Source organism: Canis lupus, chromosome 9 (genome assembly GCF_003254725.2).
Source record: "Canis lupus dingo isolate Sandy chromosome 9, ASM325472v2, whole genome shotgun sequence".
Taxonomy (NCBI): Eukaryota; Metazoa; Chordata; class Mammalia; order Carnivora; family Canidae; genus Canis; species Canis lupus.
Window position 1 is genome coordinate 53,044,504 of NC_064251.1, and position 14,412 is coordinate 53,058,915.

General features: G+C 51.0%; 1 protein-coding gene across 6 annotated transcripts in view; it reads right to left on the bottom strand.

The window, feature by feature from the left end:
- CFAP77 (cilia and flagella associated protein 77) overlaps positions 1–14,412 on the bottom strand; it is a 150,744-nt gene that overhangs the window by 67,911 nt on the left and 68,421 nt on the right. For 2 of the 6 annotated variants that reach the window (XM_025475590.3, XM_049114956.1), the window contains exons 2-3: positions 6,687–6,786; positions 5,922–6,150 (exon numbers count right to left, since the gene is read on the bottom strand). The exons of 2 other annotated variants lie outside the window; for them this stretch is intronic. In XM_025475590.3, coding sequence (XP_025331375.1) covers positions 5,922–6,150; positions 6,687–6,786 — 329 coding nt within the window. The remainder of the gene's footprint in view (positions 1–5,921; positions 6,151–6,686; positions 6,787–14,412) is intronic. 2 more of the 6 variants (XM_049114955.1, XM_049114957.1) reach the window with 1 other exon arrangement.

Sequence of the window (14,412 nt, forward strand, 5' to 3'; positions counted from 1 at the left end):
GGGCACATTGGAAGGGAAGCTCGTTGTCTCTGATTAAATTTAAAGCTGTAAGAGGGATGCCTGGGTGGCTCAGCGATTGAGCGATTGAGCGCTGCCTTTGGCTCAGGCATGATCCCCAATTCCCAGGATCGAGTCCCACATTGGGTTTCCTGCGTGGAGCCTCATTCTCCCTCTGCCTGTGTTTCTGCCTCTTTCTGTGTGTCTCTCATGAATAAATAAATAACATCTTTTAAAAATAAAGCTCTAAGAAAAATCCAGACTGAATGGCTTTACACTCTATGTAGTGTATACACACATTCCGTCTCAACCCCTCTCTAACACAGAGAAAACCTGAGCATCTCTACCCACGTCACCTCCATCCTGTGGCAGGTGCCACAGTCACTGTCACAAGTGTCCAGGCCACACCAACCCCATCCCAGCAGCGGCCAGGGCAAAAATAATTTCACCTCTCTGACCCTCTGTCTCTTCTTCTAATGGGATTAAGAGCCCCAACTGGCGCTCACTGAGCTGTTCAGAGTTATTTAAGGAGAGGGTGTGTGGAGGTGCTCAGGCCTGATGTGGAATTATAGCAATAATACGTAGTTGCCATTATGAGTTCAGAGCAGGGGCTACCTACCTTTCATCTGGCCCATGTCATACACAGAGTAGCATCCTTGCCTTGCGTGGCATGAGGCTTCCAGGCAGGAGAGTGGTAGGGCCCCCGGTGCCCAGAATCTGCCAGGAGCACCACTGCTGCCCGGCCCTTGCTGCTCCTCCCTCCCCGCCATCCCTGACTCATCATAACTGACAATGCTGGACCAATTAGGAGCAGTAACAATTAAGATGTGCCAAGGGCATGTGAACATTTGCAAACACTTATTAAAATGCATCAATAATTAAGTGTTTCTTTAATAGTTACATTCTGGCCTCCAGACATATCTGTTTATAGGATCCGGGTCACAGTGTGCTTGGAGATCTGTGTGATGGCCCTACACCTGGGTAATGAGAATTTAAAATCCTTCCCTGACTTGAAGCCTGAGATTTGACGGTGAGGCAATAGAGCGGTGATGCGCAGGCTCTCGCCAGCTGCCTCATCTGAGAGGTGTGGTGTTCCAAGCCGGCCGGCCAGGCAGGGCACGAGTCCTGCTCTGCCACCTTGCAACCATAAGCTGTACCCACTTTCCTGGCCTGAGAAGTGAATGATACATTGATACCTGCCTCATGGGGCTGACGTTAGCATTGGTGATTCCATGCACGAAGTGCCTGACACATAACCCAGTTCAGAGCAGCTGCTGTCAGCGGACAACAGAGGACTTTATCAAAGGACAAAAGGAACCAGCAGTTAGCTGAGGAGTCAGGATGGCTAGTCTACACCAGTGGGTTGCAAACTCAGTGCCCACCAGGACAAGACAAATAGCAAACAAGGGGAAGAAACAGCCAGGCAGGGTGGCGGTTGCCGGGCTCTTGACTTTTTAGGAGAAGTGGGAAATCCAGGGTTTTATATGGAATTGACTGACTGGGATGCCTGGGTGGCTCAGAGGTTGACTGTCTGCCTTTGGCTGGGGGCGTGATCCCAGGTCCAAGGATGGAGTTCCGTGTCAGACTCCCTACGAGGGGCCTGCTTCTCTCTCTGTTTGTGTCTCTGCCTCTCTCTCTGGGTCTCTCATGAATAAGTAATAAATAAGAAAGAAAGAAAGAAAGAAGAAGAGAGAGAGAGAAAGAAATCGCCTGACTTTTCAAAAGTGGCAACTCATTCAAAACTTTAAAATTATTGCAGGGGCCAAACATCTCTGTGGGCTGACTTGGCCGTGGCCCCCAGCTCGTGACCCCACGTCCACGTGGGCACTGTTTCCTGATCATTGCTTGGGGCTTCCACTTTCTTTTAGCCACACCAGCTCATGAACTGAAATGTACTTTTCCAACATAGTGACAATCTGTGATAAATCGGCGTGGATTGGAAACCAAATGAGCTAACTGGAGAGGAATAACTGAACAACCCCAAATTCAGGTTTGAATCCCGTCTGGTATGGAGAGGCTGGGAAGGTGGGCAGGGTGGAGTTGTGCACTGTCCCCTCACACCTGTTATTTTGTGCACTGTAAGATACACAAAGGGCAAGAGGATTTGATACCGGGTGCACAAGAGTAATAGCTGTGGTCAGAATTTTGCCTCACGTGGCACTTAGCATGCTCATTAGCATCCCTAGCTTAGAGTGTGTTTTCCATGTATTTAGTCTGAGATGGGACTTTATTATTTTTTTAACATATCTGTACGTGTGAGTAAATGGCACTCATTTGTTTCTTTGTCTATTTATTTATTGGACCAAATCACACCCCAACAACTCCTCGGGTAGTCGTGTGTAATCAGATTGGTTTTTTAACATGCTTTTAAAGTAAAGAAATAAATACAATTGAGACTTGTAAAAGGTGATCATTAGGAAATGGGCCTCGGCCCCATAACTTCAAAGTAATAGCCCCATTATGGAGAGGGGCGATCATCTTTTAACTGCTCCTCGCACTTACATTGTAAGGTGGAGGGGCTCTGCAGGCAGGGCTGGGCATCTTGGTAAAAGCTTTTCCAGCAGCCACTTAACCTCCACTTACAAAGAAATAAAGCGGAATTGATGCTGATTTGGGCCTGCTTTGGGGGATATCTTTGCTCCGTAAAAGCCTTTTGCTTGCAATTTGCTGAGCTGCCCTGTCACATGAGAAAAGGGCTGCTGTTGATAAAGATAAAGCTTTATGGCCACGATATTTGCTGCTAACAGCAACCTAATGCAGCATTTTCATTTTTGTGCAATTAATGTTAACGTCTGCTACGAAAATTGTCATTAAATACCATTTTAAAATCCATTCAATTTGCATATGCAAAGCCCATTTACCATCACAGAAGATATAGCCGGCACTTCATCACGTCCTTCCCCTGGAATTGTAGCCACTCAGTTTTATAGCAATTTAAGATTTTATATTGAAAGCCAGATGATAATGGATGTCCTTTTGAGCCCGGCTGACTTAAGCGTTTCCATTGTACGTGGAACAACGCAGCCCCAGGACCAGAAGCTGTGGGTGTTCGCAATGTAACTCAGTCCCCAGGGAGGCAAGGTGTAGAAGAAAGAGCACTGGACAGGGAGTCTGCCGGCCTGACTCTAAATCTGGTTCTTGTCTGGGTCACAACTTGCCTGGAAAAGTCTATTCACTTCTCTGAACTTCTGCTTTCTTGTCTTTTTTCTTTTTTTTTAAGGTTTCCTTTATTTATTTTAGAGAGAAAGAGGAGCATGGGGAGAGGGACAAGTAGAATCTGCACAGAGCCTGACACCAGGGCTTGATCTCACGACCTGAGCCGAAATCAAGAATCAGTTGCCCAACTGACTGAGCCACCCAGGCGTCCCTATTTATTTTACTTTTAATCTTTTTTTCTTTTTTTTAGGTAAGCTCTATGCCCAACATGGGGCTTGAACTCACAACCCCAGGATCAAGAGTCACATGCTCTACCGATGGAGCCAGCCAGGTGCCCTGCTTTCTTGTTTAAATAAAGGCTTTGAACTAGATGATGGCTAATGTTCTATGTCTTCTAAAAATTTTTCTTAAAGATTTATTTATTTATTTATTTATTGAGAGAGAGAGAGTGGTAGAGAGGTGCAGAGATGGAGGGAGCCCCGATGTGGGCTCCATCTCACAACCCCTGGAATCACCACCTGCACTGAAACTAAGAATCAGATACAACTGACTGCACACCCAGGTGCCCCTAAAACTTTGTTATTTTAAATATAAGCACATCAGGTCAAGAACACAGTTTAGGGAGGTCAGCTAATTTCTCCCTGCCTAAGCTGGCAAGTTACCCCCACAGACCTCCTGCACAGGGGTTTAAAAGACAAGGAAAGGAAACTGGCACAGAACCCAAACATAACTTGAGAATCCTGGAATGCCGAGTTACAGAGGAGGAACTGGAAGCCTTGGAGGGAGAATAGTTGGGGACCATGCCAGAACTAGAACCCTAGGCTGACCCCTAGCCAGAGCTGCGCCCAGAAACCATGCTGTCTTGGAGACACTGGTGACTGGCCCAGACTCATCTAGTGATGTGGCGCATAGTGGGACTCTCTGTTCCCCTTGCACTCCGGGCAATCTTGGGAAACCTTGCCTGGCCTTGGAGGGACTGACAGGGGGCAAAGGATGGTGTACAGACGATTAGATAAGCCAGTCCAGGAATGACTTTCCAATTTGTCTCTAGTGTCACGTTGTGGGTTTTGAGGGCTGGTGAATAGAAATGCATTTTAGGTAGAGAGATGTCCACGTGTTACATGGAAGGTAGGTGAGCTTACCGCAGAGATGATGCTGAGCTGAACTCTGAAGAACAAGGAGGTTTTACTAGGTAGGGTCAAAAGGCAAGGGAAAAGCATGCAAAAGTATGGTGACTCACGCTATGGAAAACACTGTGGCAGTTCCTCAAAAAAACTTAACCTAGGATCCCCTACGATCCAGCAATTGCACTGGTGGGCAGATGCCCAAAAGAATTGAAAGCAGGGACTCAAACATTTGCACACCCACGTTCATAGCAGCACTATTCACAATAGCCGAAAAGGTGGAAATAATGCAAATAATGCATTGATGGATAAATGGGGAAACAAAACGTGGTATATATGTACAATGGGATATTATTCAACCTTAAAAAGGAAGGCAATTCGGGCACCCACTAAGACGCAGTGGTGGTTCACAGCAATGTGAATGTGCTTAATGCCAGGGAACTATACATTTAAAAACAGTAAAGCTTACCACGATAAAAAAAAAAAAAAGATTAGAAAAAGATAAAAATAAAGAAGGAACCACCAAATAAATATATAAATGAACAAATAAAGTATGGTGGCAGAGCCTGAGGAAGTCACTTATCCAGGAACAGTGAGATGAGGGTGAGGGACAGATCATCAGAGGCACTGTTGGACCAGGATACTGGCTTCTCAGTCTCGGGCATCTGGGGGTGCTTGGGGCAGCTGGCAGCCCCTGGCCATTTGGCCAGCTGCAAGTGCTTCTCTTTATTTGTACAGTTGAGGCACAAATATCAGGGATTTTTGTCCGATTTGGACTGTGACACAGCACAGGTTAGGAAGGCTTGCTGTATCGGACGTCAGATGTTTTTGTCTGCTGTTGTGTTCTGCTCTCCTCCTCCTGGAGTCAGATCCCAGATCTCTGCGTCTTTCCCACCACCAGCCCCTGAGATGGTAGACCCTGATTCCAAACCCCACCCCTTCCAAGAAGGGCAGAAGATCAGGCCTGGCAGATCAGGGCATCAGGATCTCCTGGTCTCGGCAACTGGTTCAGAGGCAGACATGTGACCCAGGACTGACCGATCGGTATACTTCACAATCCCTATGCATGGTGGTTGGTTCAGGGATAGGCCAGGCTCTAAAGTTGGACCAAAGAATTTTAATCTCAAGGCTATTGAAGTTTCTGTGCTCTTCCCACCAAAAATGGAACTGTTCCTGGTCATTCTGCTACATGAGGAAGAAGCTTGTCAGAGAATGAAGCCAGGACTGAGAAGCACAGCCACAACACGGAGAGACACACCAAACACTGATCATATCCCTTGATTACCTAGATCCAGCCATGCCTGAAACTGTACCCTTGAGCTTTTCAATCATATAAGCCAGTAAATCCCACTTAAAAAACAACAAAAACATCAAGGCAGTTTGAGTTGAGATTTGATTACATGCAACCACATTCTGCTTTTATAGAGTGTCATGCATTCCAGAGTTGGGACACGGGTTACATGTGTGCTGCTGTACCAATCACTGTGACCGAGGTTTGTGACACACACTGATCAAACAGGCCTGGAACTCTCGCCCCTTCCTGGAGTCAAAAATCGTGCCTCACATTGTTTTCTGATGCAGTCACCTCTGGGCACCCTCCTGCCCCACGGCGAGGGATACAGCCTTGCGTGCCAGCTACCTTACCGTGCCCGGATCCCAAACGTCATATTTGGTGGGAGAGAGGGCAGTTCCTTCTTGACGTGCCGGTCATCCTGGTCACTGATACGCATGTCGTTGAGCTGACGGTAGAGGAAATTCTCCCGAGCAGTTACCAGGCCGGCTTTCACGGCCCCACGGTTCATGGCTATGTAGTTCCGGGTCAGCTCGTGGGGGCAGGTGGGCTGCTGCTTAAACACGTTCCAGTGTCCGATGGCTAGGGGTGGGGAGAGACAGCACCACGGTGTGGCAGTCAGGGAAGGAAGCAGGCGGTGGCACCTGACTGAGGAGAACCGGGCATGCATACCTTCCCATGAGCCCAGAGCCTGCTACGGGGACAGCCCTGCTCAGCCTGCTGGGAAGGGAGGGGTCAGGATCCCCAGAGATCCCACAGGGCGCCTGAGCATCTTTGGTGGAGCTGGGTCGGCCTGGCCTTTACCTCCTTGAGGCCATCAGAGGGTCGGGCCTGAGCCCCTTCTGTGCTCAAAGCTCACACGGGACGGAGCATAGTCCCTTGCCTGGGGACAAGGCTGGACACTGGCTGGGGCCCGTGCTATGTCCCTGCTTCCTTTCACCTGGGCCCTGCCTGGACCTCCCCATCTCGGCCAAGCCCTGACTGTGGTTTCTATCAGAATCATGCTGCGGGGCAGACACCGTGACTCTTTGGCTCTTTTCCCGGAGCGTGGCCTGCTGCCGAGTGGCCAGGCTGGGTTGAGAGCTCAATCCCCTGAGGTGCAGAGTCGGCTTGCTCACCTTCGGGGACGCCTCCATCCAGCCCCCGGATGTAGAGTCCATAATTAAAGTCGATCCCAGGCAGACTGCAGCTTCTTTCTCGGGGCTTCCCGAGTTCAGCCTGTTTGGGGAAAGATAGAGATCAGGGGTGAGGAGTGGAATACCGGACCAACCACATGATACCAAATTCAGCAGTGAGAGTCATGGGACCTGCTCACTTTGCCACAGGCCCTGTGGGTGACCGCAGGGCTGCCAGGGTGTGGATGACTGAGCCTCCCTGGAAGGGGCCACTTCTTCCCGCTGGAGGAGGCTGCCGGGGTGCTCGTGCTGAGGGACAAGCGAGCAGAGTCAAGTCAGGAGGACCCCTGAGGCCTTGAAAGAGGAGGCGCATTTGTCCAGTGTAGGTGCATTCGGGGCCCAGCCCAGATCTGCCTGCCTGGAGCTGGAGGTGACTCACCTACGCAGATATGCTGGAAGGCCTGGTTCACAGAGATTCACCTGGAGGCCCCCTTGGGGTGGGGTGGGGTGGGGGGCATCTTTCCTACCTGACTCTTCATTCCTACCAAACACTGATGGCTTATATGGCACTCACTGCAGCTCGTGAAGATGTGGAAGGCTTCTCAAATCCTCACCTGCAGGTGGGGCTATGGCAACAAGGCCTGTATCACCTTCAGAGTGGCTAGATAGCTTTCCTCACTCTCTGGGTCTCTCTGTCTCTCTGTCTCTCTTTTTAAAAGAGTTTATTTATTTATGCATGAGAGACTCACAGAGAGAGGCAGAGACAGGCAGGAGGAGAAGCAGGCTCCCTGTGGGAAGCCCGATGCAGCACTCGATCCCAGGACCCCAGAATCACGACCTGAGTCAAAGGTAACAGGCACTGAGGGGGGCACTTGACGGGATGAGCACTGGGTGTTATACTATATGTTGATAAATTGAACTCCAATAAAAAAACATCCAAAAAAAAAGGCAGACACTCAACCACTGAGTCACCCAGGTGCCGCTCTCATTCTCGGCGTCTCTGGCGCACTCCTCCTTGCCCCCCAGGAGGGAGATGTAGGAACAAATGGCCCTATAACTGACCACGTGACTCCCCCATTTTATAGACAGGGGAGTGGATGCTTAGAGAGGCGGTCGTGACCCACAGCTCCTAAGGGCTGGGCTGGGTTCCACACGGGGCTGGGTCAGGCCTCCAGCCAGGACTCCTAATCATTAGATCGCCCTGCAGCTCTTTAGCGGAGCAGCTTCCTGAGGTCAGAGGTCCTACTCCTCATGATGCTTAGAACATCTCCTCTCTGCTTCATGGAGCCTCTGTTGACTTCTGATCGTGTCCCAGATACAATGTTCAGCCCTTCCCCTGCGCCTCTCCTTGAGTCCCCACAGCTGCCCTGTGAGGCAGCCCCCCTTGCTAACCCCATTTCTCCGATGAGGAAGCTGAGGCACAGATAAGTCAGGCAGTTGGCACAAGGCCACACAGTAGAAAGTGGCAGAGCTGGGACTTGAACACCAGCCGTCTGTCTCCAGCCCACGCTCAGATCCACTGGCTAAACGAATACCCATGAGCCACCCAAATGTCTGGATGATAAAATCCCACACAGACAGAACCATGACTTCTATGGCCTTCCCCTTCCTGCTGGCACATTGCAGGTGCTCAATAAATGCCCAAGATTAAAAACCTCCTCCTCTGTGAAGCTCTCCCCGGGTTGCCTTCAGTCCAGACTTTCCCTGTCATACGGCACCCTAGGGTGAACTCTATCTACAGGACACTTTCAAAATTGCCCAGTAGTACCTCTGCAGCACAGAAGGGCTTTGGGTCTGTATATGACACTCAGGGAAAGAGCCAGGCACCAAGGACCACGTACTGCATGACTTCCTTGACCTGAAATGTCTCAAGTAGCAAGTCCAAATGGACACAAGGTAGATTCGTGGTTGCTTCTGGCTGGGAGGGGGATGGGATTGGAATGTTTGGGGTGGGGAGTGATGGCTAAGACGTATCCCAAAATTGATGGTAGTGATGGTTGCATGAGTCTGGGAATAAGCGAAAAGCCACTGGATTGTACACTTTCTTTGTGTGAATTGTACACTGTGTGACTTAGTGTCAGTAAAGCCGTTAGAAATTACAAAGCAGAGTAATCAAGTCATTAACTGCATGATGATCAGCTTAACATGCCTCTCCCAGTAGAATGTACTCTCACTCTTCATTTATTTTAAGGTTTATTTTTTTAGTTTTTGTTGTTGTTGTTGTTTAAAGATAGACCTTTTTTTTAAGATTTTATTTATTTATTTATTTGAGAGAGAGAGATAGAGACAGTGAGAGAGAGCACGAGCAGGAGGGAGAGGGAGAAGCAGGCTCTCCACAGAACAGGGAGCCAGACACGGGGCTCGATCCCAGGACCCTGAGATCATGACCCGAGCCCAAAGCAGACGCTTCAGCGACTGAGCCACCTGGGTGCCACTGGACCTTGTTTTTTTTAGAGCAGTTTAATGTTCACAGCAAAATTGAGCAGAAGGTACAGAGATCGCCCCTGTGCCCCCTGCCCCCTTATCCTCACCCCTCTTTCTCCCTGTGCCATTGAAAAGATGCTGGCAAGTAGGGGCTGAATGAATGAATGAATGAATGAATGAATGAATGAAATGCCTCCTTGGAGACCCTATCACTCCTCTTCTACACATCGTTCTCCCTCTTCTTTCCCAACTCAAATCCCAGGAGGCCCCACTTCCCTGGAAAGGGATGGAGCCCTGGGTTCCAGGCAAGTGCATGGGGCCTCTGCTGGGTGGTTTGCCTTGAATTCCTTCTGAAAGACTCACTCTGAGCTGCAGACAAAGCTCTGGCTTCTCATTTGTTTTTGAAAATGATCTGGCCTCTCTGGTGACTGCAGGGGAAGTTAATTAAAATGTGACTTCTCCAGGAGAGGCTTCCCCCACCCCGCCGCCTCCCTCAGGGCAGGTGCAGGTGGGCAGACTTCCAGTTGGCAGAGAAAGGACAGACAGACTCAAGAGCTGGCTGTTATGTTGGGGGTGGGGTGGGGTGGGTGGGGAGGCGGAAAAGCACATGGGTGCCTATCTCTGCACTTTTTACCAACAGTTGACTGGAATCAACCACTGCCCAAATGCCTTGAAGCCTTAGGCTGCAAGAGTCATCCCATGGGAGGATCACCCATTCTTTCACTCCTCAAATATTTATTTTGTACCTACTCTGCACCCAGTCCTGTGTTGGGAGTTCTAGGGCAAACAAAGCAGACACAAAGTCTTGGCCCTTATGAAATTTATTGTTTTGTAAAAAGGACAACTGACTGAGTAACCCCATAGTCAAGTGCACTCAGGAGTTGGATTGGGGGAGCACGGATTGCCTCTAGCTCTAAAAATCTCAGTCCACAGTGAGAGAAGATGTTTGCAATACATATACCTGGCAAAGGAACCTTATCCATCGTATATAAAGAGCAGCTACAAATTAATAAGAAAAAAAGGCCAGCAATCCTATAGAAGGATAAGCAAGAGACTTGAACAGGCACTTCATTAAGAGGATGTCCAAGTGGCCAAGATCCAGATTTCAAAGTTGTTTAATCTCTGAGCAATGCAAAGTAAAAACTCGGGCAGCCCTGGTGGCTCAGCAGTTTGGTGCCGCCTGCAGCCCAGGGTGTGATCCTGGAGACCGGGGATCGAGTCCCACGTCGGGCTCCCTGCATGGAGCCTGCTTCTCCCTCTGCCTGTGTCTCTGCCCCTCTCTCGCTGTCTCTATGAATAAATAAAATCTTAAAAAAAAAAAAAAGTAAAAACTCAACACTATTGGTGAGAATGTGGAGGAACCAGAACACAGATGCACCTCGTGGGAGGTATAAACAGCCACTGGGGCAAACTGTTTAGCGATATCTATTAAAGCTAAACATATGGCTACGGTATCCCAACAGTTCCCCCCAGACATGCACCAGAAATGAGTGCCCATGTTCAACAAAGACATGTCTGAGAATGCTCACAGCACCTCAACCCCTACTAACCATGTACTGGAAACGATCCAAATGGCCATTATAAGTGGATAAAAAAAGTCGTGACGTATTTGCTCCATAGAGCGCCCCGTAGCAGCAGTTCTCAATCAGGTTTGCCCTCCCGGAGGACACCTGGCCTTGTCAGACACGTTCTGCCTTGTCACAACTTGGGAAGGGGTGCTGTACTGCCTTCCACGGGGTGGGTGGAGGCCAGCTACTGCTAACCGTCCTACAAAGCACAACACAGGCCTCACCTCCAACGATGAAGAATTACCCAGCCCTGAATGCCAGTACTGCCCAGGCTGGGAAGTCCCACTCTATGGCAACAATTTAAAAAAAAAAAAAATAGCCACACACAACCATACGGCAGCTCTCGCATGAAGTGCAGGGTGAGAGGAGCCAGACACGCAAGGGCCGAGCAAAAGGGGCTCGAACCCCTGCAGGATGCCGGGAGTCCTTGGGGCAGGGGTGGCGGCTGAAAGCAGCTCGAGGGGGCTTCGGGGGTGCTGGTCCTACTGCCTCCTGACCTGACGTGGGTGCCCCGCAGGCCGTGCAGTCCTGCATGCAGGCCTCCTTCAGAACCCATTCATCTGTGATGTGGCCATGGCTACGGGTTGAAGGAGCACTGTGTTCTCGAGCACCATGGGGTACCCCCTCTTCGCGCAAGCACAGTGTAAGCACTGGCAGCAGTAGCACAAAAACAATTTGTCAAGTCCCAAAGGGCGCTCTGCTGTGTGCTTTTGCAATGGTGGGTTCGTGCCCGGAATTGCCTGAGTGTTGGTTTTGTCATATGTGTTAACTTCTCCAGGCAGCAGGATCAGCCGGCGGAATGAGGTAGGGCTCTCCAAGAGTTCAGCCGAGAAGGAGGTTCAGCCTTCCAGCCCCACAGCTGGACTGGCTTCCCTCTTGGGCAGGTCACACCCCAGCATCCGAGAGGGTCACCTGTAGGACAACAAAGGATCCCCGGGCCTGTCTCAAGCGCACCCCCAGAGTAGTGCTGTGGGAGTGCTCCCTGATCTTTTCTGGGGTTCCACCCAGCCCCAAACTCTCCTGTGCTTGAAACTCCACCTTGGGCAGCTCAGGCCTTTAGGTCCAAAGGCCGGGTGCCTCGGGACCCCTGTGTTCACATGTGAATGCCCAGAGGAGCAGCGGACTCACCCATGACCAGCTCAGCTGACCAATGAGACAAGCTCCCCAGCCCACTTTGTGCCAACACCACTGACCACAGTGACCCCTGTAATCCTGGTGACCACGAGCCAGGCTCCTCAGCCTCCATCACCTCTGAGGCTTAAAATAACCCTGCAAATGGTCACCACTGGCCCAGCTTCCGGGGGAGAAACAGAGGCCCGGGCAACTGGAAGGCCTGTTTCTGCTGCACAGCTAATGAGTGGCCGAGGCAGGATTTGAACCCACGCCTGACTCCATGTGGTCTTTGCTGCCTCTGAACTGCTCAGTTGGCATTTAGTATACCCATCATCTTAGCTCTGCAGGCAACATGCTGCTCGTGCAGAGTGGATGTGCCTTGCCTCTGCACTGCCCCTCCCTCTGCACACACAGAGCATGCATTTCGGGAGCCTGATGCCCAGGACGGCCCAGGTAAAGTCCGCTGTTTTCACGAATAGCTTGGAGTTCTGGCAAGAGCTGCCCCTTCGGAAACACTGTAGGCTGATGTGACATGGACACAGGACGGAAAGTCCTGACTGGGTCAGGGACAAGTATGCAGGAAAAAAAGAAAGATGCCGACCTTGGATTGGCATTTTGGAGAGAGTCAACCTGAAGAAGGTTCCAGTGGGTCAGCCAGGGAGAGCCAGAGAGCCAAGGGTTCTCCGAGGGGCTTCTTGGAAGCAGGAAGGAACATTGAGCCAGAGGTGTGAGGGCCTGGAGCCAATTCTGGGCCTCCTTTCCCAGCTGTCCACAAAGCCCTTCTAGAAGCCTCCAGGGGAAAGCTGCTCAGTGGAGGGCTCTGCAGGTCTCTGGGCACCTCAGGGGAGCCACGTAAAGCCAGCTGAGGATCAGAGCTCCTGACCCTGAACTTCCAGATGCAGGCAAGTGAGTCATGACAGACATCTGAGATCAGCTGCCATTGAAAGGGAAGGTGACTTCAGGTCTGATGTAGTAGTCACCGGCTTCGCCATGGCAACCCCAGTCTGATATCCATGAAACTGATGAGACTGGCCACAAATCTCCACTTTAATTGGCCACTCAGACCCCCACGCTACCTGCCCCCACCAACCGCACCCCCCCTCCCCTGGCCCAGCCCAGAACAGGATGAGGGGCAGCCCAGAGGCAACAGCTCTCAAGTTGGAATGTGCAAAGGTCCTGGGGCAGGTGACATGGCCAGGCTGTTGGGCCATGTGAAGGTTGTAAGTACCTTCCCACACGGGGATGCCTTGGAACCATCACCCTCTGTCTGCTGCAGAAGTGAAGAAAGAAACAAGGAAGAGAGCTAACATTTACTGAGCACCTCTTAAGTGTGGGGCTCATGCGATCTGATCTTATTTAGTAAACCTTTCTACTGAGCACTTACTCGCGCAGAGCATCCCAGGCTAGTGCTGTGGGAGTGCTCCCTGATCTTTTCTGGGGTTCCACCCAGCCCCAAACTCTCCTGTGCTTGAAACTCCACCTTGGGCAGCTCAGGCCTTTAGGTCCAAAGGCCGGGTGCCTCGGGACCCCTGTGTTCACATGTGAATGCCCAGAGGAGCAGCGGACTCACCCATGACCAGCTCAGCTGACCAATGAGACAAGCTCCCCAGCCCACTTTGTGCCAACATCACTGACCACAGTGACCCCTGTAATCCTGGTGACCACGAGCCAGGCTCCTCAGCCTCCATCACCTCTGAGGCTTAAAATAACCCTGCAAAATGGTCACCACTGGCCCAGCTTCCGGGGGAGAAACAGAGGCCCGGGCAACTGGAAGGCCTGTTTTGCTGCACAGCTAATGAGTGGCCGAGGCAGGATTTGAACCCACGCCTGACTCCATGTGGTCTTTGCTGCCTCTGAACTGCTCAGTTGGCATTTAGTATACCCATCATCTTAGCTCTGCAGGCAACATGCTGCTCGTGCAGAGTGGATGTGCCTTGGCCTCTGCACTGCCCCTCCCTCTGCACACACAGAGCATGCATTTCGGGAGCCGATGCCCAGGACGGCCCCAGGTAAAGTCCGCTGTTTTCACGAATAGCTTGGAGTTCTGGCAAGAGCTGCCCCTTCGGAAAACACTGTAGGCTGATGTGACATGGACACAGGACGGAAAGTCCTGACTGGGTCAGGGACAAGTATGCAGGAAAAAAAGAAAGATGCCGACCTTGGATTGGCATTTTGGAGAGAGTCAACCTGAAGAAGGTTCCAGTGGGTCAGCCAGGGAGAGCCAGAGAGCCAAGGGTTCTCCGAGGGGCTTCTTGGAAGCAGGAAGGAACATTGAGCCAGAGGTGTGAGGGCCTGGAGCCAATTCTGGGCCTCCTTTCCCAGCTGTCCACAAAGCCCTTCTAGAAGCCTCCAGGGGAAAGCTGCTCAGTGGAGGGCTCTGCAGGTCTCTGGGCACCTCAGGGGAGCCACGTAAAGCCAGCTGAGGATCAGAGCTCCTGACCCTGAACTTCCAGATGCAGGCAAGTGAGTCATGACAGATATCTGAGATCAGCTGCCATTGAAAGGGAAGGTGACTTCAGGTCTGATGTAGTAGTCACCGGCTTCGCCATGGCAACCCCAGTCTGATATCCATGAAACTGATGAGACTGGCCACAAATCTCCACTTTAATTGGCCACTCAGACCC